The 24,432-nt window shown below is 43.6% G+C and overlaps 1 protein-coding gene and 1 long non-coding RNA gene across 3 annotated transcripts; one reads left to right on the forward strand and one right to left on the reverse strand.

Moving 5' to 3' along the window:
- The first annotated feature begins 1,740 nt into the window (after positions 1 to 1,740).
- lov (BTB/POZ domain-containing jim lovell protein) lies at positions 1,741 to 15,976 on the forward strand. Of its 2 annotated transcripts, XM_017903464.1 has the most exons (3): positions 1,741 to 1,789; positions 6,938 to 7,298; positions 13,569 to 15,976. In XM_017903464.1, exons 2-3 carry the CDS (start codon positions 7,108 to 7,110, stop codon positions 15,625 to 15,627), a joined length of 2,250 nt encoding a protein of 749 aa, XP_017758953.1. In that variant the 5' UTR covers positions 1,741 to 1,789; positions 6,938 to 7,107; the 3' UTR covers positions 15,628 to 15,976. The 2 variants fall into 2 exon arrangements, with proteins under 2 accessions (XP_017758953.1, XP_017758954.1); XM_017903465.1 differs by lacking the exon at positions 1,741 to 1,789 and having other exon boundaries at positions 6,911 to 7,298.
- Positions 7,214 to 11,169, reverse strand: LOC108549896 (uncharacterized). The gene is made up of 5 exons (XR_001890376.1): positions 11,021 to 11,169; positions 7,707 to 7,981; positions 7,559 to 7,629; positions 7,365 to 7,481; positions 7,214 to 7,292 (listed from the first exon to the last, which is right to left on the reverse strand). It is a non-coding gene; the product is annotated as an uncharacterized LOC108549896 (long non-coding RNA).
- Positions 15,977 to 24,432: the final 8,456 nt, after the last annotated feature.

Here is a 24,432-nt window from a genome sequence, read left to right on the forward strand (position 1 = left end):
GTAGCCTCACCGGCAGTGTCTTGGCGAAAATTCACGAAAATATGGCGATCAAGGGTACAGAGATTGCCACGTTATTGGTATACGTTGATCGTTCTACGAAATTCAATGAACCTGCTATATTTCTTAACACTCTGTGCGATCATTCTGCCAATATAAGTACAATCGATCTAACATCTCCGATTATTTCTTAAAATTTCTTCATCCACCGGTTGTGCACCGGTTCATCCACCATTTCACCGTCGTAGAATTAAATTAACAAAGTTTGGCATAAACGAAATTTAAACGATCCGCTAAATACGTTTCTTAAACCGAGTTTCTTCGTGTCTTCTCAGTCAGCGAAAATTCGAGGAAATTTGACTAACAATGTGCGCTATCGTCGCAATATTTTCCACGCAAAATCGAACGTGTATAAAAGAAAATTAAAAACATCGTCGGATTAACCCGTTAGTGGGACGTAGGAGATATGATACAACGCGTACCAGTCGCCCGAATCAATTTCACGGGGAAAGACCGGGGAAAGAACGGCGAAAGAGGCAAAGGGAAGCTGGCAGTTTATCTTCTTAGAAAATCGACAAGACGTAAGAGTATTTGGCGGCGGCGTGTACACACGCACACGAACGCGGGCATAAGGGAGGCGTAAACGTGTGCGGGCGAAGACGGAAACTATCTACAGTTCTTACCTTGCTATGGTGTCCCGTTGCGATCCGAGATCCTTCGAAAGGTCCTGAACTTGGAATTCACCCTCTTAGTGCCACCTCCGTCGGCGGCCTTGACTCCTCGTCGCTCGCCTTTCGTCGTCCTCGAAATCTTTGCAACACCTGCTTTGTATTTATCGTCCCCCATCCGCGATCGATCCGCCAACTTCATATTTCGACTTTCCACCTCCGCGATACGCCGCGTCTCGATCGCGTTCCTCGCCGCACTCTCCTGCGACGCAACGCCGCAGGTCCGCTGATCCGAGTGTATATGCGAAAATTCGGCCATCTCTCCTGTAACCGAAAATGTAACGGCGATTAACCTCGATCGACTCTGGGAATAAGTAAAAAGAGGAAAGAGAAAAGAAAAGAAAGAACGCGTAAGAGTTGACGGATAGTGGCGGTACGATCGCTGGAAACTACCAAGAAAACATACTCGGGGCATGCTCGCGTTTGCAAAGAGGCAAAAAGCAGAGGCGTCGGAGTAGAGCGGGACGCGATGGTCGCGTGGAATCCCTCGTGTGCATGTCGAACTTTTCTTATCGGTTGCATCGGCTCGCGGATGAGCGCGTAGATTCGTGCTAGCCAGCGGAGAACAGAGGCAAAGCGGTGTGTGGGCCGAGCGCGCGGGCGGGGCGGGGGAGGGGAGGCGAGTTAGGGCAACAAGAAGGAGCGCGTCTCGCATGGAACAGTAGATTTCGCCGAAGTAGAAAGGAAGGAAAGGGGTAGTTGGCGGTCCGCGAATGTTGGTTGGAGCGGCAGGACACACGCCAGGGGTGGCGAGAGGTGGTGGTAGGTTTGCGCGCGGGGCGGTAAAGTGACGAAGAGGAGAAAGCATATCGGGAAGGGGTTGGCGGAAGAAAGGGGGAGGCGGCCGGTAAGAGAGAGGGAGGTTGGTTAGTTAGTGTGCGAGCAAGTGAGCGGCGGCGTGTATCGTGCGGGAAAAGAGAGACGACGTTGTCGTGCGGGAGGGAGGGAGAGGTTTAAGGAGCGGGAGGGGCGGGGATCTTAGGAGGGGCGCCTAACGTCACGGCGCATTCACTCACCGGCCGTCGCCGACGCCGCTGTGCCGCACACGCAACCCACACGATACGGTCAGTTTTCTCATAACATTTCTTCGGTGACGCACGATTTTTCGTTTAAACGTTTCCCATCCCTTGCGCGATTTTCCCCTCGAAAATCCGGCACTCGTCGCTCGCTGTCGAGTGATCGCATGGTGTACGACCGAGTATTTCGCGCGAGAAACAACGGTACCCGATCAACAGTGACCAACCGAGTGATACGGTAACACGCGGGTGTCACGCGTACTAAAGGCGATCGTATATACCGACCAACATGTTTGTGCTCTTACCGAGAAGACGATGGGTGACAGTGAGGAATCAGCTGATCGTTTAGGGGCGCCACGCTCTCTTATACTCTCTCGCGCGCGCTTTCCGTCTGTCTGTCTCTCTCTCTCTCTCTTTCTCTCTCTCTCTCTCTCTCTCTCTCTCTCTCTCTCTCTCTCTCTCTCTCTCTCTCTCTCTATCTCTATCTGTGCCTGTCTGTGTGTGTCTCTTTCTCTCTCGCTCTTTCCTTACCTCTTCTTGACTCCTCGCAGGAGACTCCTCTTCCTCTGACGTAACACATAACCGCACACGGCAACACCACGCGGTCCGCCGGCTGTGTTTGATTTTCCCGCCAACGAAACGTCCGCGCTCGAAGCAAATACGCGCTTCCCGGGCCAGCCAGTTACGAGTGTAAGTTACCTTTCGTCGTATCTGGAGCTTCGAATGTCGAGATCGTTCCACTCTGTTCGTAAACGACGATACAGTGCGAGAAAGATTTGCTCGGATCGTGTAACGGATGGTGAAGCAACCTGGCGAGAACTTCCGACTCGATGACACCCGGTTATCCGAAGATCCAGTGCCATGTGTGGTTATTTTCTTGTTAACATCGTCGCTTTCGGTGTGAAAATGGACTGTGTATATTATTCCAGTAGGTGAAATGTTCATGGGAAACGTGAAACAGATCGATCGGTGAATCGACTTCGTAACCGTTGGAACACACCGCGTCACGTCAAAACACTCGAGTGTCCCTCTAGCCGACAAACAGATCAAGATTCGAGGTAACCAATTGTTCGTCCAGATGACGTTTCATTCGCCCAGTTGGTTCGTGTTTCGTGTTTCTTCGTTCAGCGAAGACAAAGAAAGGAAAAAGGCTGATTGAAAACAAACCTCGCATGTACATGAAACAAAAACGTAAACGAAGACTCTCTTCTCGATATCGTTCATCCTTCTTATTTCTTCTTCTCGTTTTCGTCTCGTCTTCGTCCCGTTCGCGAACGCGTTATCTCACGCGACGAAATTAAGATTCGTTCGGCCGAATCATTCGGGGTACGTTGCTTTCGTCCATGTTTAATCTTGACGCGAACACCGCTCGAAGCGAGTGCGACATGTATACCGAAACGCGAGAAGGAAAAAAGAGACAGAGCGATAACACGAGGCATAGGTATCCGGAGACATCGTAAATTTTTACTTTTTCTGAACACGTGCGAGTTTGACAACAAACTTGCGGTGAGTTTTCGACAGGCGCACAGTGACGTACCGCGGTTTCGCGAAGCCTACGAGATCCGTTTGACTCGAAGCAAACGAAACTCGAGCAATTTCCCACTTTGCTGTACCTTTTTCCCTCCAACTACCGACCAGCGTGTATGAATAATGCACAGCTTGAAATTCGAACAAGTTTCGGTGTCTAAATGTTCCGCCGTTTTCCACGATCATCGACGAATATTCCAAGTCGCGACATTCCGATTCGATCGGCGTTCCTTGTTATCGTTCCCGCGATCACTGTTCCCTCGTCAACTACGACTTCCATGCTTCGTTTCGCATTAACCGTAAAAATTCGTATACGTTGACGGATTAATTTTTCTTTGATTCGCGAACTTCACTGCACTGCACGATACACTTCGATTCGAGAGGAATTCCACGTGTCACAAAGTTTAACCGACGAGTCTACTTAAAAGAAGTGTATATCTATATCTATACATCTCGGAAGAGACGAAGTCTGTCTATACCGCGTTCGAACTAAGAGTCGTTCGTGTTCGTTAATATGTGTTTCATGCTCTACGTTCTACCCGTTTCTATAAAACTGGTGAAAAATGTATTTTCTTTTAAATCGTGTATACGAACAAATTTTTACGATTTTCTGTTCGAATTATGAGATTGTTCGATAGTTCGAATTATTAGATTATTTCAATATCCGAAATTTAAAATATTTTGCATTAACTTCGTGCGAGGGCTGTGATTGGCTATCGAATTGCCAACGTATTAACGTATTAACCTATCCCGAAACGTGTTGCTACAATCTTGATTCTCTTGTCACATGCTTCTTACGTATATACACCTTTTCAACTGGAATAGAACGGTGATTTTCGTATATGGGGTAAAACCAATTATTTCGTCATTTTTGCACGTTATTTATACGATACATTGCATTGAAATAATCGAATAGTCTTTGTCGTAGAATATTTTTTAATAAAATTTCCCGATAAAAGTTCCATTATTCGTGTAATATGTAGCGATTATAATTCTCAAACAATAATTCGTCGCTCTAGCAATTCGTCATTAAAAATAGATCTATTTTGCAAGTTCTTTTTTATCCTGTTACGTCTCGTTTTATTGTTACCCTACTCTAGAGAGTAATAAAGATAAATAGAACCGATATAGTGGCCGTACACGAAAGTCACGAGAATAAGTTTCCACGATTATTCGTTGGAATAATTTTAATTGATACGCGTAGATTAGCCGCGGGATTGAATCGAAATCGACGTTTCCTATATGCAAATGATCCCATGTAAAATTGCAGATTCGAGTAATTTTCGTTGACCGACTAATAAATCAACGTATATGAAATCTATAAATCTCCTTCTCTTCGGATAATAATGTTCAGAACATCATGATATACCTGCACTGGAGCTTCTCTAGAAAATTACATGCATTATAGCTAAATCGCCGCCCGATTGAATTTAATTCGTCGATAGTTAACGTTTTCCTTTTGCGTTCTGCTGAAAACCCTTTATATCAAACGTAATAAGTTTTGCATTCGTGAAACATTGTTGCTGCTGCCTATAAATCTCGCGGTTAAATTCTCTGCAACGATGTTTCGGGGACCGATAATTTTGCTCTTGATCGACGATGTGGTGAAGTATGGAAAAGAAGTGAATAACGACTGGTGAAATTGTGCACGAAATTTCAGCCATTTTCGATTGCCGGTTCGTGATCTATAGCGTTTGGCTCGAATCTTTCAGATTTTATTTGCTACTTCCTGTTTGGGATTATTATACAAGTAAATTCGCAGAAAAATATAATATCGCGTGCTTGAATATCCTGTGCGAAAATATCCCTTCCTAGTTAAAATTATAGAAAATATAATATACCGTTCGTAATAATTCGTTCGTTATTTATTTATTTATTTATTTAATATATCGAGAAATTAGAAAATTTCTCCGAAAATCGTAAATATTCCAGTTTTAATAATCACAATCTGGAATAAAAGAGTAACATTTTGATTGTCCAATTTAAAAATTATATTTTATTTATCGGATTTGGTGGTAGTTAATATCTAATTACTCGTTTAACATGGCGGAAATGATTTTTGCGTGGTGCACAGCATGACGGAATGACCGAATGAGCAATTAATGTCGTGGTCTGATCATAAACCTGGAAGACCGGATGTCGGTGACGAAATTTCGATTCCTATAAGTGAAATTGATATTCGTAATTTGTTTATAATATCGTTGCTTTTTCGGAGAACGCTGCTATTTATCGATTACGTATTTACTGATATGAACTGTAGGAAAATCGAAATGGACCTGTTATATTTAGGCGCACTTGATTTTGTGCTTCCTGGCACACGAAAGTGCTATTTGAGCAGGAGAAATCTCACACGGTAAATTTTTGTGTTGAGGTCGATATAAATTCAGAAGGCAATAAGTTCGAAATGGATTAATGCCAATTAATATTATATCGTTATGGAGCGACAAGAACGCGGCATTAAATATTCACCATGTTTTTCCACGAATTTCATGATAGCGAACATGGCATTAATACGTATACTCAATGACTATGCATTTGAACGTATTAAAACATTCATATATTCGGAAATTTCTCATTTCAAATTCCTTCAAATTTATCACCTTGATTACATAAATTCTTGCCCGGATAGAATAGCTTTAAATGATATTTATGAACTAATTTGCCATTTATGGAAGAAATGAATAAGTCAGAGAAGACTTTAAGACGCCCAAATATAAAAGTCGAATATTCATATTTAATTATCGCCGATATTATATCATTTGTTAATTAAATATCGCGATGAAAGCTTACAATCGGTTAGACCCTCTTTTTCTATAGTCGCACAAGTTTCCATGAACCAAACATTATGATTATTTACTAATATCAATCGGGAATCCCTTCTTCATTCTCTTCCCATGATTTCGTATTTTGCAACTGATTTTCTATATTCTCTCTTAATCTAATTTTTCGAATTTCTTTATTTTCTATCTGTGTCAAGTAAGTTTCCAAACCTCTAACCTTAATGATCAACGATAAAATCATTTTGACGAAACAATAATTTTCAATTCCTTATTTCTAACTAACACGTACTCTCGTGCGAGTTCCAAGTCTACAACCCCGATAAGCAAAAACAGAATCCTCCTGGTAAAACAACTTTTAATTACTAGCAATCATGTCTCCTTCTAAAACTACCAAATCTTCAACACTAATAACGTAAAACCTAAATCATTCTATTACAACACAGATTTGCAATCCTACAAAACATTGTCCTTTCTCTTCACACTTGCAAATCAAAATTAAAAGTATTGTAACACATCACGACAACCTTCCCCTTCAATAATCAAAAAACACCGATCCTCGATCCCCACTAATCGTGTCTCTCCACTTCTTTCACTTCTCAAACGTCCAAACCGAGATCATTCCAACGACGATCTTCAATTCCAACGACCAGAGATAAACTTCTCCAGCCTGGAAACAACGATCTTCAACTCCGCGAATCGTGTCTCTGCATTTTTCCTCAGCCTTGATCTCCCAGACCTCGAAGCCCAAAAGGCAAAACCAAGATCGCAACGAATCGCGACGACGTTCAGCCCCCACGGGGACTCGTGTCACCATTGCCGATTTGGCAGCAGCAGCGCAAGAACCCTCGTGGTCCCCACTGACATCGGCGTTCGCCATTTGGTTTTTCAGGAGAACAGCGCCGTTCAAGATAGTGTCGAGGGGGTGGCATTGTTCACGATACGTGCGTGGCCGCGTGCGTGCGTGCATGGAAGAGAAAAACGAGCGCAGGACCCCGAGGTACGAAGGAGAACGAGGCGGAGCAAGGTGGCTCCGCTAACGGCACGAGCGGCGGTGAAAAAATGTCGAGCGCCGCGGACAGTCCTGATGGGATGGCTTTGCAGTCGCACTACTCCTTACGATGGAACAATCACCAGACGCACATACTACAGGCCTTCGAGGCGTTGCTGCACGCGGAGATACTCGTCGACGTGACCCTGGTCTGCGCCGAGACGAGCCTCAGGGCGCACAAGGTCGTCCTTAGTGCCTGCAGGTAAGACAGTTCTTTAGAAATCAGGATCAATCGAAGGATCCTTCGTTTCACACGTCGCCTACTCACCTACGTCCTCGTGTTCTCTTCGAGAACGATTTACTCGTTGGGATTGCTCGTTGGGGCTCATCGGGATTAGTTCCAATTTTTACTGTTTGGTAGTTTCCCAAGGGTGCAACTGCTGGCCTGTAATATGGATTATGATTGAAGTTGTATCATAAGAGCAGAGGAATGAGTGTATATGAGAATGAGTATTTAGTCACCTTGGTCAATTTTGTCGAAAGCTGTAGGTTTTTGGAGCTTGTTGGAATACTAGGTGTGTGGTACTGCTAACCTGTAACATGGATTATGATTGAAGTTGTATCATAAGAGCAGAGGAATGAGTGAATATGAGAGTGAGTATTTGATCACCTTGGTCAATTTTGTCGAAAGCTGTAGGTTTTGGAGTTTGTTGGAGTACTAGGTATATGGTGCTGCTGATCTGTAACATGGATTATAATTGAAGTTGTATCATAAGAGCAGAGGAATGAGTGTATATGAGAATGAGTATTTAGTCATCTTGGTCAATTTTGTTGAAAGCTGTAGGTTTTTGGAGTTTGTTGAAGTACTAGCTGTGTGGTACTCGTCGTGTCAACAGATTTGGTAGTCCTGGTGTTCAATTTTGGATAACTATTCGTGAAGACTTTCTGAAACAAAGTGTTTTTGTAATATCAGTACTGGCTATCCATAATGGTGGTAACTTAAATAGATAGGTTATAGCTAATGAAATAGATAATTAAATAGGTAGGTGTATAGTTGCATTAATTTTGGTTACTCTTTCATTTCTCCTTCTTGATAATTACTTTTGATAATCATAGACGAGTTCAGAATCGATCATGTGTACTTCATATGCTTTACTATGACTTTTTTGGACAATGCTACTGGGCACATATTGACAATTAATAAACAGAAAACATTCGTTCCTTGGAGCAATAGCGATTCGTCAATGTTTAGAAAAGTGCAGAGAAATGTATAAACGTTGTCACGAATATGCTTCGCGTATCTAACCTAATACTCTTGCTGCTTCTCGAGCAATTTTTATTTCATTCTTCTACGCCTGAGTCGTGACAGACTTTGGATGAGATAAATTATCGCAGAAAATATCCAGCACGTATTTAGAAAATAATAATTTATATTATAGACATCTTTGAATCAATTACTCCACTTTTTCCATATTTCTTTGTCAGTTTAACCATTGGAAATCGTTAATTAATTATTTTTTTTCCAATGCTCCTATATATATTCAGAGATCAGCTAAAAATTTGGAGAAAGATTAAATTGGAATTGAATAATTTCAAATGAATAAATTAAAGGATCTATATTATATTTTATTACAGCACATGGCAATCTCTATTTTACGATTCCAAAATGATTCCAAAAAATTTTTAACACGCTTTTCTACCAATGACTAGCATATTTTTAATTACTTCGCGATAATCGTCGAATTGGGAATTTAATTTCATTATCCTTCGGCAACACCGCGAATTTATAAATATTTACGAAAAAATACTGAAAATATTATTGAATATATTATTGAATAATTTGATCGGTTCTCGTAAGCAAATTAACGTCACGAATCCACAGAATGATTGCGTTCAGAAAATATTTCCAAGTTCGCAAATGGCGGTTAGAAACTTTTCGTTTCTTTCAATACGTAGGAAATTATTCTACCTTTTCCTTCCGCTGTAATATTTTATACCAGCGATCTCGCCGAGAGTCCTATAGTGATACAATTTGTACCAGCAGTTAAAGGGAAATAAGCTTACGATAATGGCATTTTAAAATGTTCCATTGTTAGTTTCCTAAACTTTTACGAGAACGTTTCTTAACTTAGACATATGTTCCTGCGTTTGAAACCCGAGCTATCCATTAGTACGCAAACAAGGATGAAACTAATTTTCTGCCATGATATATAATCGTTTCGCGAATTTTTGTTTGTTCCATATTCGAAGGAAAGACTGTGAAAAAATTCGATTTGCTGAATTTTTCTATTTTCCCGCAGTATTTCTCGTAGCCATAAAATTTTCGTTTAGGACGAGAATTAATCTACTATCCGGTAAGAAGAAATAAATTTTCTTGCTTTTGGTACTAATACCCGAAGAAATATTTTACTCTATAATTGAAGATAACTTCTTGGACCATTCTTTGAACTCGAGAATTGCTGAAGTTGAGAAATTACAAAATTGTGAATGTTGAAGAATGACAGGATTTCACTTTTTTCGTTTTCCTTTAGAGATTACAATAAAACCTATTGCTAAGTGATAATAAGGCAATAATGTTTCTTAGATTGCTGTTTACCGTGGTTCGAGACACATAGTGACTTCGTATTAGAAATAGAATACCTTTGATTTACACTTGCTTGTATACCTGTGCTAGCAGTCAATTATATCATAGCATGATTCATACGTCTGCTTATTTATGTAAACACTGTGGCATATGTTCAGCAAACAAAATTGACCAATCGCTGTTGCTCGAAGAAAATAATCCTTCTTCCCGATTAATTATCGGAATTTAATACGATATGATGAATGTAAATAATAAAGCACGTTCCTATAAATTCGAAAGTGAAATCGAAGTAACAATTATTCCTTTCTCGTCGTTACAAGAGTGTCTATAAATTCGATCAATAATTCTTCCAATTCGTTCACTAGTCGATGAATCATGTTCCTTTATATTGAAAACCATAAATCACTTATTCCATAAACTAACTTGGAAATATTTATATACACTTCTGGACGAAAACATAGCATAGATTAAGTATCATCTCGTTGAGTCCTCAAGGCTCGGTATAAAATTGAAGAATACTTTTAAGGAAGAGTCTACCTGGCAACGTCGTGTTTTGAAATATATAAAATCGAAATATTTTTCAGTTGGAAAACTAAAATATCGATAAAGAGATTATGCAATCAATATTGCATAAACTTTGTATTTAATTTAGAATAAGATTATAATGAATAATAGATGCCTATCTAGAGAAATGTCTTCCAATTCCAAAGAACTTCTTAATTGTCTATTTTCTCTGTAGACTGTTCGAATAAAATATCTCGAATAATTCTCTGTGATATTCAAATTAAAAGATCATACTGACCACTCAAAATAAGAAATATTTAAAAATAACATTTAATAACTTTTAATATATAAACTGTAATATTTTCTTGCTGCAAGATAGAATTAATGTCACTAATGTAGAACAAATAAGGCCAAGAAGGCATTGTATCTATGCTGTCTTTTTACTTAGTAGTGTATTTAATATCTTTCTTGATACTATCAGAATCTTGAAGATTCTTCGAGTTCTCTCTCAAACTTAACCAACCACCGAAAAAGAGTACTCGTCTCGTTTTATTTTTAATAATTCAGTAAAGTACTTGTCGTTTAAAGCCTCGTGGGAATTTTTAAATAAGTACTTGGATGATACTCGTCGAATTAAAAGCGATTCGAGCTTAGCTTCAAACTGTCCGACGGTCCACAGAGTCTAACATCAGTTAGTCGAAGATTCAAGAAGATTCGAGGAACTCTTAACGTTAGGATTACCAAATCAGTGAGAGTGACTAGTTCCAGATTGATTTTTCCCTTTTGAAAGCATGCAGCTGTTTCTAATAAAATTAACGTTGAATTTTATCCAAACGAAAGCGTCATTACGTGCGTTTAATTGTTCTCAATTCAATTTTGAAAATTAAGATACTAACGTTACTGAAATCAGCATGTCCAGATTGTCGACCAAGTGATATAACGTCCAAAAATCAGGAAAAATGATCTAGATCATTCCAATCTTCTCAGATGATCATTTCTTCTTGCTACCAACTTATGATCATCATTTGGCATTTTCCTATTCTTCGTCGACCAGTCGACATCTGCCAGTATTCATAAAAAGAAGTCGATTATTAACAATATAATGACAAAGTAATTATATGTACTTATTTATTTTCATCGTGCCATTTTACTCATCATTATATACGTACCTAAATAAGATCTAGGTATAGAATACAAGCTATTAGTTCTGGTATCAATCATCCAAGTGATATCACATTCAAAAATCAAGAAAAATAATCTACATCACTCCAATCTTCTCGGATAAACATTTCTTCTTGCTACCAACTTATGATCATCTTTCGGCATTTTCCTATTCTTCGTCGACTCATTCGGATATATCTGTCGATTTCTAAAAGAAAAACGGAATGAAATATCGCGATCGAACAATGCGATTTCTAAGAAAAAAGACTGCCCGATCTAACAATAAGATACATTCCTTGTTTCGAGATTCTCTGTTCGTTTGCTGGTGGTTCAGTCGGTGCAGTTGCATTCGACGCAACACGGCAATGCTCTTCTTGCCACGCGGAACGTATGACGTAAAGGCGACCACGAGCGAAAGTCTTGTCCAAGAATCGGTATCTATCGGTATGGAAACACGTTAATTCTCGTTGGAACTTTTTGTCCGTGGTTTCTATCGACGAATCGCTGATCGCTCCTCCATTTGCTGCTTGACCGAGACACGAGGAGCATGCGTTGGGTGTGACGTGCGGTTTTTCGCTCGATTTGGTAATTTCGAGGAATCGGTAACAAGTGGAAACACAGCTACGTATCTTCGTCGGGAATTCAACTTTCACGCGTATTTCCTTACAGGCTGTTTCCGTGACTGTTTGGTCCCTTTCTCGGATGCAGAGGAATTGATCTACCAATTTGGCAATTTCGTTAGATAGGTAATAATTCGAAATACTCTCAGCAGTTATAGTATCCAGCAATTAGTTACCTCGTTACTCCCTTTGCTTACTCGTGAAATCCAGAAGACTCCGAATGTTCTCTTCGTCTGTTCCATAAACCTACCGAATGAGTCAAAAGGTGGCATAGCCAGGGCCTGCTGTAACAGATAATGAAAATAAGTATCTTCATCGAGCAATTCGTACTTTTTCGAATTTTCCTTAGGTATATTTATCTCTGACAATGAGAAACCAAGTTCCTTTGCTTCGTTGATAACCTTTCTAGCTTAAGGAATATTATAAAACAGGTGTGGTCAATAGCATGGCTGCTTCTTCTCGTTTGTCATCGGGCTAATGACCTGTTGAAGATGAAAGAATGACATTAGAAAGATAGAAACCACGATTAGATCGAGATATATCGGCCATTGCATAGTTACCAGGAAACGGAAACTGAATCTAGCGATTGTTTTAAAAAATCATCTTGCCGATGCAACTATCCTCTTCTAAAGGAACCTTCCGATCTCATCTATGGAACTTTTTAATATTAACACCGATATTAGATATGCTTCGTGTAAGATACGTCTACTCCTCGTTTATACATAAATCAAGAAACAATCGATCGTTTCGAACCGAAATGAAACACGAATATGCCACGAGGAATGTACACGTGCACTAAATCGGTTAAAAATTGATCGCAAGCTAGAGCAGTGGCAAGATAACCTATAAATAAGCCTATACGTCGTAGAATTTGCAATCTCCTTTTTAGACATCGTAAAGATTATGCATACTCGGTTCTCGTTTTAAGCAAGGGTCGCGTGTTTGATAATGGCGGAGTAAATCAGACATAATCGTCTTATAAGAAACAAAAGAGCCGGCAGACGTAAACGGGAACGATGGTATAGAACGCATACGTGTAGTACATTTTTGTCATTTTATTTCTCCATGCACACGATGCATGATCACCCTTAACAGACATAGAAGGGAACGTTTACGAGTGACACTGGTTCAAGAAAAATTCGTTTCGTACAATCATGAAAGAAATTTTATACGATCGTGACCGCGATGCAACCGCCATCTAGAAACTAATTATACAATTAAGATACACGGAGAACTCCGTGAGAACTCTATTGAGGGTTCTAGGAACTACGAATATCTCCGATAATACCAAACGTAACGCTCTTTGATTCTACGTTCTTGTTATTAGGGAAAAATTTTCGCGGATCATAGTGACAACGCGTGAACCGGTAGGAAATACAAAATGGCGGTAGCAAAAACGGTACCGATGTCGAGGGAACGCGATTCCGTGAAATTTACGCGCATTAACCGTCACGTTTTATCGTCCATGAACAAATTCCCGTTCGTTCGAATGATTTATCAGCCGCAGATACCACGGAGGAAAGATCGGATAACTACAACCTGTTTCACCGATCCTTCAACAGCCTGTCGCTACTTTTTCTAACTCGTGTGATAAGAAACTCGAAAGAAACGTTAACTACGCGATAATCTAAACTGGAAATAAACGGAGTCGTTTGAATTACAGTCCATTCTTCGAGAGGATATTCGCGGAGCACCCCTGCAAACATCCGGTGATCGTGCTGAAGGACTTTCCCGGCCACGAGGTAGCGGCGCTGATCGACTTCATGTACCGTGGCGAGGTGAGAGTCGGCCGAGAGGAGCTTCCAGGACTGATGAGGGCCGCGGAGAGCCTGCAGGTGCGTGGACTAGCGTCGTCGGAGCCCAGGCCGACGTCGCCGCCGGAAACGCCGACCGCGGACCTTCTCCTCGGCGAGCCGTCGACGCCCGAGGGCGCCAGACAAGGCACCCCCGAGGAGGATGACAACGCGTCGGAGAGCACGGCGCCACCATCGACGCGGGAACCAGCGCCGGTGACCACACCGACCATTTTTCATCCTGCGAGGGACCATCGCGATAGGTTACCGCACATGGGCCACTTGAACTTTGGGATGCGCGAGTTGCGAGAGAGTTGCGGATCGCCGCTGTTACCCCGGCGAAAACAGGCCCGGCCGCGAAGGAGATCCGGCGAGCTGGTGCCGCAGGACCTCAGTCGACCTCATCCACCGGCGAGTCTGAGTCCGCCGGTGAGCGGTCTGAATCTGACCGGTGGGCACCAACAGCCGCAGCAGCTGCAACAGCAGCAGCAGCAGCACCAGCAGCAACAACATCATCAGCAACAGCAACAACAGTCCTCGACGAGCTCGCAGAACCAGCAACAACTGGAGGACATGGCGGAGAATCTCTCGATGAAGAGATCCGTGTCGCCGAGTGGAGCGGAGCAACATCACGTGAAGGCGGAGAGCAGCGAAGCGGCGAGTAGTCCCAGGGGATCACCGTTAACCGGCACGAGTCTGCTGCACCCTGACGGTTCCCTCCAAGATATTCCGTCTGCTGCGGCAGCAGCGGCGGCGGCGGCGGCCGCGGCAGGCCTGCCAACGATGTCGGCTCTGTCGTTGACGCCGCCGCATCACCACAGCGAGTACCTGACGAGTCTGGGCCAGCTGGCGGCCCAGTGGTTGCCGAATCATCCGCAGAGCCAACTGCCACCTCCGCCTCAGGGTCACCATCCGCGAGAGAGCAGTCCGCACCGGTCCAATCGAACGCATCCGTATCAACAGCAGCAACAGCAACAGCAACAGCAAGAATCCCCGTTGACGCCGCGACGAAGCTCCGTGACGGCCATGTTCCCGTTAGACGGCGTCGCGTCGCTAGGTGGCGGGCTGTTCCCACACGCCGGTGCTCTCGACAGGGGATCCCTATTGGCGGATCTGCACGATAGCTTTAAACCGGAAACGCTGCACGGGTTGTTCGGCGCGGCGGGTCTCGGCGGTCATCATCCGGGGAAAAAGCCAAAGAAACACAGGGGCGACGGCGAGGCGCCGCGAAGATGGGGTGACCACGGTAGCCGAGGTCTGCCGGTCGGCAGGCCGAAAGGTCAGCACAGCGCGCCCAGGGGAGGACCACCTAGGTCTTGGACAAACGCGGAGCTGACCGAGGCGCTGCAGCACGTGTGGAACAAGAAGATGACCACGTCGCAGGCTAGCAGGATCTTCGGGATACCGTACAACAGTCTGCTCATGTACGTGCGCGGGAAATACGGGAAAAGTTTGAAACTGGAACAACTGAGAAGGGACTGCACCGGCGCGACGACGGGCGAGGTAGTGATGAATTCGCTGAACAACAACGTGAAGGCCGTCCAGCCGCCTACGCAGATGACTCATCCGTTGGCAGGTCTGCCGCCTCATCCCGGCGACGACGGTGGATTTCCTCATCACTCGTTGCTCGGTGGTAACCTACCGCAGGGCTTCTTCCCCGACTTCGCCGCCGCGGCGTTCCCGGTGCCGGTTAGTATGGTGCATTTACTTCCGCCGAGCGAACAGAAGGCTTTCGAACCACCCGCGAATCCTGGCGGCGGTGGTGGCGGCGGTGGCGGCGGAGGCGGTGGCAGTGGCGGCGATCTCTCCACCTCACGGAGCAGTCGAACGCCTTCGCCGGTCGACCATCATCATCATCATCACGAGTCGCTGCAGCCGCAACCGCCTCAGTCGGCGCCCGCGCTACTCCAACAAAATGGTTCGGATTAGAAGAGAATGTTTTACGCGTGATATCATAGGTATGCGCGGTCATACACCGATCATCGTGTTCGTTGAAGGACCACGGACCCGTACGTGTCCGACACGAACTCAACCATTCTCCTTTTAACGACTTATCGACACACGCACACGAGACACGGTCTATACGTCATAACGGAACAGAACCACGCGCCGCGTGCCCCCGATTTTTCCGCCAAATTCTTCTCTTCTCGCAAGACTGACTATATCATCACCACCACCGTTTACAGCTCCCGGGGTAAGCTCGACGGACGTTCCGCCCTGCTCGGTCCACCGCTTTAGCCAACAACACCACCACCACCACCACCACCACCACCACCACCACCACCACCACCGTTACCATTGCTGTGTCACCACGCCATCCTCTCCGATTCTTCCTGTATTTTCTACCTTTCGCCCGAAATGTCAGCAAAGATATCGGACGTCGCCTTCTCCCTTTGTCCGTCGATCGCGAAACGCCAGACTCGGTCGAGCGTGCCGGCGAAATTCTCTCCCTGAAAGAGAGAATACCCCGTCCCGTTTTCTCCTACGGCTCGTGTCTTCTTGGTTAAATTAGTGGCTCGTAACTAGTGGAGGCAGCTCGAGGGAAGAAGAGTCATCGACGCTGTCTTTTCCGGTGCTCGTTCCCCTGTCACGTGCTTTGGAAGAAGAACTTGACCGAAGAGCGTGATCCACTGCTCCGGCTGATATGGATGCAACAAGGTGCTTCGAAGCGGAGACTTTCGCTGGTGGGCGAGACACGCGACTTCTCGTATCATCACTATAAATAGTTCCTGCTACAAGAGCGATCATACCAAATAGTACTGTAAAAACGGCTGAGGATACGCAATGGCTACCGTACCGTTGGGATTAGGGAAATACCGTTGGAAAAGAAAGAAAAGGACTCGTAACGTAGATCCGCTGCTTCGAATCGCAGACCTCTCGCCGGGAAAGTGACGCGTGACGTTTGTGAAAGAGAGAGAGAGAGAGTGAGGGTGAGAGAGTGAGGGTGAGAGAGCGGGTGAGAAAGAGAGGGAGAGAAAGAGAGACGCTTTCTACGTACTTCGAAAACATCCTCGTGGCCTGTGATGTACATGAGGTAAGGTTACAAGACTTAAACGATAGTTTAATACGCAGATTGTTAAGATACTTGTTCTGACACGCGCTCGGAGGCAGCAGAGGCTGACGCGTTGAACGAATCGTTACTCGTTTGACAATCATACGTACCACTATGAACCCCCAATGACAATTGTTTTCCACTTATTCACCGATCTCTATTTTTGCGACATAGCTCTATATCTCTATCTAAACAATCGACCATCGTCACACAACCGTTGATCCACCGATAGATCTATTCGCTCGCGATCTCGCGATCCTTCGCGAAACCTTGACCAAGCATGCGTAGCATACCTCGTAACACAACTGTCCTTGCTGCCCCCCAGAAGCGCGTTGAAACGAGCTTCCAGTTTTCGACCATTACTTTACGCTACTCTAACGTTCTAACCGAGGATATATTACCGTTCAGTTCGGCAGATAGGATTCAGCATTCGAATGGATTTACGTCACTTTCGCGCTGAGCCGTTTGCGTTGGTCCCTATGATACAGGGCTGTGGACATCCCGCGAGAACCGTCCGCCCCGAGATCCAACGAATTCTTCGCCGATTCTCCGAATCGCGTCACGATCGCCACGCAATATGGCCGCGGTGGTAACGACCGATAGCGCGCAAGATGGCGCGAGCTTGCCAAGATTCTCTCTTTTTTCTCTCGCATGTATCATGGCTGCGAGTCGACCTGGTACGCGTTTCTCCCGGGAATCGGTGCAATATATCCCAGCGTGGGTACACGTTGATCTTGTAAATATTCGAGATACCATTTCCTCGATCGTTGGCAAAGCTTCGTCCTGTTCGCTGACACGCGCGCGCGTACACACACACACACACACACACACACACACACACACACACACACACACACACCAATTCTGTTTCTTCCAACCATCCTCATCGACGCGATATTTTTTTATCATCGAGACCCGACGACCCAGGGGCGCATCGGTCTCGCTTAGGGTCGTCGCTTAGGGTCGTCGCTTAGGGCACCGGGAGGGACCCTTGGGGTCCCGAATTCTCCGCGGAGGATTCTTCCTACCAGCGCCGCGAATTTTAACCCGTTTTAACCCCTTTTAACCCGTTCTAACCCGGTGGAAAGACGAAACCGTGCGCGTGTCTTTCCAACTGATCCCGTTCGATCCGTAAATCTTGGTGAGCTCCGAAACGCGAACCTGGAGGAACGTCGGACCGAACGAACGAGTCGTCGAGGGCTAGGGAAACGAGGACACGCGTTACACGATTGGGGAAAAAATGACAGGAGAGAGAGAGAGAGAGAGAAAGAGAGAGGGAAAAAAGAGGAACAAAGAGGAACAAAATTCGTATCGAAACACGGGACAAACGACGAAATTTTAATCGTAGACCACAATTTTCGCAAAAAAAAAAAAGAGATACAATATTTCGACAACCAGACGGAAGCGCAGGGTAACTAACACATCAGGGATAGCCACAGACAAATCTACGATAGATAAAGAGAAAAAAAAAAAAGCTAACGTATTAAACTGTAAAAGTAATGGGTAATGAAGAAAAAAAAAGAAAAAAAATAAGAGAGAAGTTAACGTAAAGCTATAATACATTTACGACGATTATTTCGTTAATGAATCTTATGAAAAACGAAAAAAAAAGAAAAAAAAAAGAAGAAATGTAACAGAGAGTGGCGAGGGAACGGCGGGATAATGAAAAAAAAGAAAAAAGAAAAAAAGATGGTTAATTCCGTTATTGTCACACCTTGCTACACCTAGCGAAAGCGAGATTAAATATATTATTAAAGAATAACTTAAGTAGAGTGTAATGGTGGGAGAGAAAGCGTATGGGTTCAACAAGGGGGTTTAAGTAAATATTAGAGAGACCACAGGCTTTCAGCCCCGAAAAATAGCCTGTACGATACAAACTGATATTATTATTGATTATTAATATTATATATATATATATATATTATATATATATACAGGGTGTTTCAAAAGAGTTTATAACTGCTTCGACGGGCTATACCGCGCGTTCAGCCTCGCATAACCTCAAAGGACGCTCTATACAAACCGCCATGCTCGTTCCACCTATTTTATTCGTTCGATTGATAAAACTATATGACCCATTGACAATAGCTTCCTTGGAACTAGCTCTGTCGCGATTTTTAATATCCCCTTCTTCCTTTCTTTTCAAACCGTGTCCGAATCTCCGTGTTTATTCCTACGCGTTGCTCATTCGTCTTTCAACGAGGAACGGTGGCGCGCCACTTTGACCAAGCGACAAACATTGTTAACGTTTCTATAGGGTGCAAAATGCGCGCCACGCCGTTGCGCATGCGCGATAATGGCCGGTTCAATTCGACGCGGACATGGGTGTGACGAGGGCTGCCGAGGCGGTATGACCACGTCGAAATTGGTTTTAACAATTTTTTATCCACTCTGTTGAGGAGAAGACGAGCGAGCAAACTGACGAAGTGCTAGCGAGAAATCTAGGGAATGCGTGCGAGAAAGCGAAGCCGCGACAGCGATGCAGGGGATGATACGATCGCTCTGGATCGCTGCGTTGTAATTGTATGTAACGATTATAAATGGTAACGGGAGAGAAAGGGAGAAAGAAAGAGTGAGAGAGAAAGAGAAAGAGGGGAGAGCAGGGAACGGTGAGAGAGAAAGGTGTGTGCGTATGATCGTGCGAGTGAGTACTGGAACGACTGCGAGAGACGAAGAGAGTGAGAAAAATAAGAGAAAAAAAGGAAGAGAGACTACGTAATAGACATATGTGATAGGCACCATGTGCAGACTTCAGTATTATTTTGCAGTTAAACTCGGGGGAAAAAGACGTAAAAACACAGGATCTGTATGTTAGTTAGGTTACTCATCGAGTAGGACGAGAGAGAGAGAGAGAGAGAGAGAGAGAGAGAGAGAGAGAGAGAGAGAGAGCGAGAGAGACAGACAGAGAGACAGAGGGAAAAAAGATAACAACTTAAGCCTGTTTCGTTGTTCGTAAGCCTTTAGGAAAATGAGAATACCTTCGACCGCCCCTGATCGCGAAACGTATGACATAACGCGTATTACGTTCGAGCGTGTCTCGTTGCCCCCACGAGAGAGACAGAGACGGAGATAGGGAGAATAGGTAGCGCGAGAGAGAGGAGGGATCGAGCCGAGAACGCGATCCGCGAACCCTTTGTTTTGATAGAAAACGTAAACGATCGGAGAGGACAAGTGAAAGGACAAGTGCGAGACGTGTATATACGCGAGGTGGAAGATGATCGCTGACGACGGAGTGTAATAGTTGCGCGCGCGAACGAGAGAGAAAGAGAGACTCGGAAGCTGCACGAGAAGAAAACGCTCGTGGTTCGTGGAGGCGCAGGACACGCAGAGACATCTGTTATCCGTCGCGTAGTCCGCACGCACGCGTCCATGCAGCCGCGTGAACGGTATCGAGAGGAAAATTTTTGTCATTGTCGCATATACAGGGTGTAAATAAGCGAGAGGTGAAACGGAAGAACGGGAGAAAAAAGCGTGACAAGGGACGCGTATCGATGGGTTACTTTATTACCGCGGAACATACGGATTATTATTGCGCATAGTACAAGTTAGTCGAATTGCTGATGGGGCACGAGAGACCGGTCGGTAAGGGTTAACCGATACTAATTATTGATTCGTTGTTAAAGATCATGGGTACGCACACGCGCACGGGGGTACGAGAGGGGGGATGAGAAAAAGACAAAAGAGGGAGAATGCAGGAGATCGCGAAAGGTTGTATTCGAATGGTGGGGAGCACAAATACCATCGGACGTTATGATTGTCGTTGTTATGCATAAACCGACACGATTATTAATTCTCTACGTGGATCGCTGTCATTATTGCTATTATTATTAATTATTATATTTATTACTATTGCTATTTTTATTATTATTATGACCATTATTATTATTATTATTACTATTATTTACGTTATAATCAACATTAACGCTACTATTAATATTACGCATTAGATAACTCGGATCGATCGGTAAAGATCGATTAGCCCGCGCCGTTTACGATCGCACCGAACAAGACGCGATCGCGACATATCATTAGCTCTATTACGATACTGTTAATTTTTAGTACGTTCGCTAACGCGTTTCCCGTGAACGTTTACACGCGTGACACGTCGGACATTTCTTCTGACACAAGTTCAGTTTTAATAGGGACCCGTAACGAAATGGCGTATCGAGAGAGGAAAGCGTTTCAAGGAATCCGTTGCTCGCTCGTTCCGTGGGCTTACAACGATGTATTATTTTAAACCGATATCGTTAACGGGCTTTTTATATATTGCAACATTTTCATGCCACTCTGCATCAGTTTGTTCTACTTTTCCTATTTTTCGTTAGCCCCTTTTCTTACACGTATAAATAATGCAATACGGCAAACATTACATTTAGAGCGATGTCTAGAAATAGTTATTCAATCGATCACAGCTGCCTGGAACGTTTTACGGTGAAGCGTCTTCAATCGCGGAAACGCGTGTAATGGAATGAATTTTTACCTTCTTACCTTCTTTCGAGACACCATTTCGTCGCGCTCCTGGATTTTTATCGGGCCACAATTTTTCGTGCAACGTTGTTCGTTAATCCCCTTATTCGTTAGTTTTTAAGTAGATATCATCGTCATTACTATTGTTATATATCACTTCATCGCTGTCATTGCGTCATAATTATCATGATCGTTCTCTCGTTTAGTATCGTCACGATCATCGTTGTCATTATCGGCATTATTCGCGGTCGTGATTGTCGCCGTTGCAACGCGAGGCCCAGCGCAGACGAACGATGCGAGATCGTTACGATTTTATAACAGTAACATTGTGGGATTCACCGGGTTTGTCTTTCCAAACGAAACAATCCGCACGAGCGCGCTATTAAAACGTAAAGTCCGGTACACACACACACGAGTGACGAGACGTTGTTGCGATATTGCACCGGTAACGCGATGCGATTCGACAGCTTTAGGCCCGGTGCGCACTAGTCATGCGATATCGTTGCAATATTTCATTGGTGATGCTGTACGGCTCGAAAGGTTCTAACGATGCAATACACGTGAGCATACGATCCTGCTATTAAAGATATAACCTTACCGTATCGCACAATTTCATCGATGTAAAATCACAACGACGTTGTATCGTTCAAATACATTGTACTTTCTATTTCTAATTATGCAGAACACACAATTACGTGATCGCGTTAATAGAGATGTAAAACTGTCAAATTGTATGGCAGCACCGGTGCAAGATCGCAACGACATCGTGTCGCTTACGCGAACTAAATCTAAATCTACTATCGAATAGTACGAAACATCGGTACGAAATCGCAACGACGTCGCATCGCTCGTCTTGATCGAACTTTATATTTTTAAATCATCGCCAGTGCGATCGCCACTATATTGTATACACTCTTACTCTGATAATACACTACCGCTAATGGATACAGTTATATACCGAGAGGCACAAATACGACAAACGAAATACTTTGATTTTTCTGGGACTCCGACGCCGAAGTCGCCATCTTAAGTTCCTACAGTACGAGAATGATGTAGTACGGTTTTATCCGATAAACGGGAGAAAAAAAGTGAAACAGTGAAGAAAACGAACAGGAAGAAGAGTGAAAAGTATTATTTACATTGTGAGCAAGCGTGAGAGAAAATGTGTGTGCGTGTGCGTATGTGAGAAGAGTGGAGAGTGAGTATGAAAGCAAGAAAGTGTAGGAGAGAAAGCGCAGGGAGAGAGAGAGAAAGAGAGAGAAATACACCTCTGAAAAATAATTATTTTTAATTTACGTGAAACTACACTTGTACATAGGATCAAAGAGCGCGCAATCGATTATTTATGCGTAATATACAACGAGTGATAGAAAGGTGGAATAAGATAAAGTTGCGAGGATGCGAGAAATTAGCGAGAACAAGAGACTGCGTGAATGTATGTCTGAAAGGGAGAGAAAGCGAGAGAAAGCGAGAGAGAAAGAAGTAAATTTGAAACGAAGGAAATGTGGAAAGACAAGAGGAGAGGAAGGAAGAGAGAGAGAGAGAGAGAGAGAACGAGAGAGCGAGTATATAAGACACACGGTTTCTGTGTCGTCGTCGTGCAATATTATAATGTGGGAAGTATGCGAAAGTTTCCAAAGTTCCGTGCATCGAGTGCAAAGTGATCAGTGTTTCGGGGGTGCGCGTTGTCGTTGAGAGATGGCGCTTCGAACGTTTCAATTGTTTGCTCTGCCGAGGTATTATCGACTGTCGGTATTGATCGCAGGTTATCGGTAAAACAGGTGTTTTGTCACAGCACAAAATTCCATTGGTTCGCTCTCATCATCGATCTAACGAAAAGTCTAAATTTTTTCCCCCGATTTCTTCAAAGTTTCGCGGCTTTTCACTCGACACGGGCAAGAAACATTCCATCGGTCATTTTTGACCGAGTTCCAATGGTCGTGACATAGAAACCGTCAAATCGAATTTCACCGAGAATTCATTGTATAAAGCAACAGGAAAAATCCAGAAAACAGATGAAATAGTTACTTGCATCGGTTGTGCTGTCACGTAGTTCCTAAATCGCCCTAGCCTCGCCCCGAGCGCATGAGAAAATAACAGATTAACGCTGTTTATTCGTGGTACGGTAAACGCTGCGCCTTCGATGCTCTTAGTTGAAGGAATAATTATTATCTTTATTGCAATTATTCTAAGTATTATTCCTCCGACGATCACGAGGTTTCGCAGATACATAATGTATATCTACTTTGAATAGTGACTCTTTAAACGCTGCGCTGAATTTAATCCTAAGAGAGTATATTCGTCGTTATTGGTTATCTCGTCAATTAGTAATGATTTAATTTTTTACATGTAAAATATTTGACAAGATTATAAAGAATATACGATGGACGCGATAAAATAATTTATATACATACCTTGATTTCACGCAGTGTTTAAGAAAGAATTATTTCTTTTCCCGTAAATATATAGAAGGGTACAATTTTCTTTGCGACAAATGTGTATAAATCGAAGTCGGACAGCGATGTACGTAATAAGTGATATAGGTTCCCTGATGCATTAGATATATGTGCAATGGTGCTGAGCTGTATTTACCGTACAACGAACGAAGCACTTACGAAATGTAACAGAAGGAAATAATAGAAACAGAATCGGCAGCCGGTACGCTGCCGATTTGTACGATACACGAAGAAAAATGGAACGCGAGAAAAACAAAAAGATAGGAAGCGCACATTGCAGAAATATAATATAACGATATATTTATACGAATTACAATTGTACCATAACGATTATAATACTACTTATTATATTATACAGAGCCGCCGCCACCCAGTATATTTTTTACAGGTTTACATTGTATTACAGTTTATAAAGTTTGATATACAATAACAATTACCTAAGCGCAGGGGGCCGCGGTGGTAAACGCGTGTCCTGCGATACACCTATTTATAGGTGGCACTGCGGAACGGTAAACACCGCGGCACTGCGCCACGCTATAACTACAATATTTCCGAGTGTTTGAGAATCGACGTTTTCGTTGAAAAGATGAATCGAACGCGCAACTCGTAGCTGTTGTAATATAGGATTTATATCGACCAGACAGGATCAGACAAATGCGATCAGAGATCCCGGGCCTCCTCGCCAAGATGTGCGACAAAACTTTTTTCATGGCGAACGTTACCGATGTATAGATATTATATATGTATGTATAAATATAT

This window comes from Eufriesea mexicana, unplaced genomic scaffold, assembly GCF_001483705.2.
Source record: "Eufriesea mexicana isolate 0111107269 unplaced genomic scaffold, ASM148370v2 scaffold2332, whole genome shotgun sequence".
NCBI lineage: Eukaryota > Metazoa > Arthropoda > Insecta > Hymenoptera > Apidae > Eufriesea > Eufriesea mexicana.